Genomic DNA, 1,352 nt, shown 5'->3' on the forward strand with positions numbered 1-1,352 from the left:
ACTTTCCGACAGTTAATTTTTTTGTAAAATACACTATTCCCTCGACGATTATACTTAGTCTGTACAGTAGACTATACGATCGCAATATACTTACTGTCAAGACTACTTCTCTCTCTCTCTCTCTCTCCCCCCACTATGAGCAATCGGTCAACAATGGGCAGACATTGCCAGGTACGAACCGAACCAAACCAACCTCTCTTTTTTCATCTTTGCCTTTTCTCGTTTTTTGATTAAATTAATTTCAACCGTTCGTCTTTCCCACACCCTGCGGAAGAACCCTAGACATGATCTTCCCTCATTATTAGCATCTTCTCTCTCTCTCTCTCTCTCTCTCTCTCTCTCTCTCTGGAAAAGAAGAGACCATGCAACTGATGCCTGAGGAAGGTGCTGCAGGAATCCCAGTGAGCGACGGCCTGATGCTGAGCAACCCCGGGAGCTCCTACGAGGCGGTGAGGCGCCTGGCCGCCGGCAACGCGGTGGTGCTCTTCAGCATGAGCGGCTGCTGCATGTGCACCGTGGCCAAGAGTCTCCTCTTCAGCCTCGGCGTCGGCCCCACGGTGGTCGAGCTCGACGAGCTCGGCGGTGCCAGCCGCGACATCCACGCCGCCCTCCGCCAGCTCGCCCGCGACCAGCAGAAGCTCCCGGCGGTCTTCGTGGGCGGCAAGCTCCTCGGCGGCCTCGAGACCCTGATGGCCTGCCACATCAACGGAACCCTCGTCCCGCTTCTCAAGGACGCCGGTGCTCTTTGGCTGTGACGTCTCTCCCGCCCCTCGCCGGAACATGTTTCGACGCCATTGCCGCTGCTGCATATGCACTCTTTATATGTAGATCTTAGCTACTTCTTCTTCTTCTTCTTCTTCTTAGGTTTTAGTTGTATTTCTCTATTAAATTTCCTTTTTTACCCCCTCAAGAAACTGGACTGGTACAGTGTTATGCGAAATATCAAACAATCAAGGCTAACATATCAAAAGGAATTACTCATGTTTAGTATATCGATTCTTGGTATTGCCACCCTTTTTGGGGTATTTAATTACAATTAAAATCGATTTAGAGTGACTTTAAATGTCCGGCCGGCGTACGAAGCATGCAGTGCAGGGTGGCAGCTGAGGAACAGAGCGTGATACGTCAGAGGCTCTGACAACGTCCGGCGCTTTGCAAAAACGGCATGTAGTTTTGACTAACGGTATCCCATTTTCATTCTTCCCCTCTTTCAAATTTTTTCTTAGTTCTTTTCTGCTTTTTAAGCTCGCGAGAAGCGTGAACCCAAAAATGCTTGCCACGAGCAATCATTTTGATCCCGACATATATATTATGCATGAGGTATTTATGACGTAGAAAATCAATTAAAGCAT

At 48.9% G+C, this 1,352-nt stretch overlaps 1 protein-coding gene across 1 annotated transcript; it reads left to right on the forward strand.

The window, feature by feature from the left end:
- Positions 1 to 362: 362 nt before the first annotated feature.
- LOC115729011 (glutaredoxin-C9-like) lies at positions 363 to 808 on the forward strand. Its single transcript, XM_030659430.2, has one exon. It carries the CDS (start codon positions 363 to 365, stop codon positions 753 to 755), a length of 393 nt encoding a protein of 130 aa, XP_030515290.2. The 3' UTR covers positions 756 to 808.
- Positions 809 to 1,352: the final 544 nt, after the last annotated feature.

This window comes from Rhodamnia argentea, chromosome 9, assembly GCF_020921035.1.
Source record: "Rhodamnia argentea isolate NSW1041297 chromosome 9, ASM2092103v1, whole genome shotgun sequence".
Lineage (NCBI taxonomy): Eukaryota > Viridiplantae > Streptophyta > Magnoliopsida > Myrtales > Myrtaceae > Rhodamnia > Rhodamnia argentea.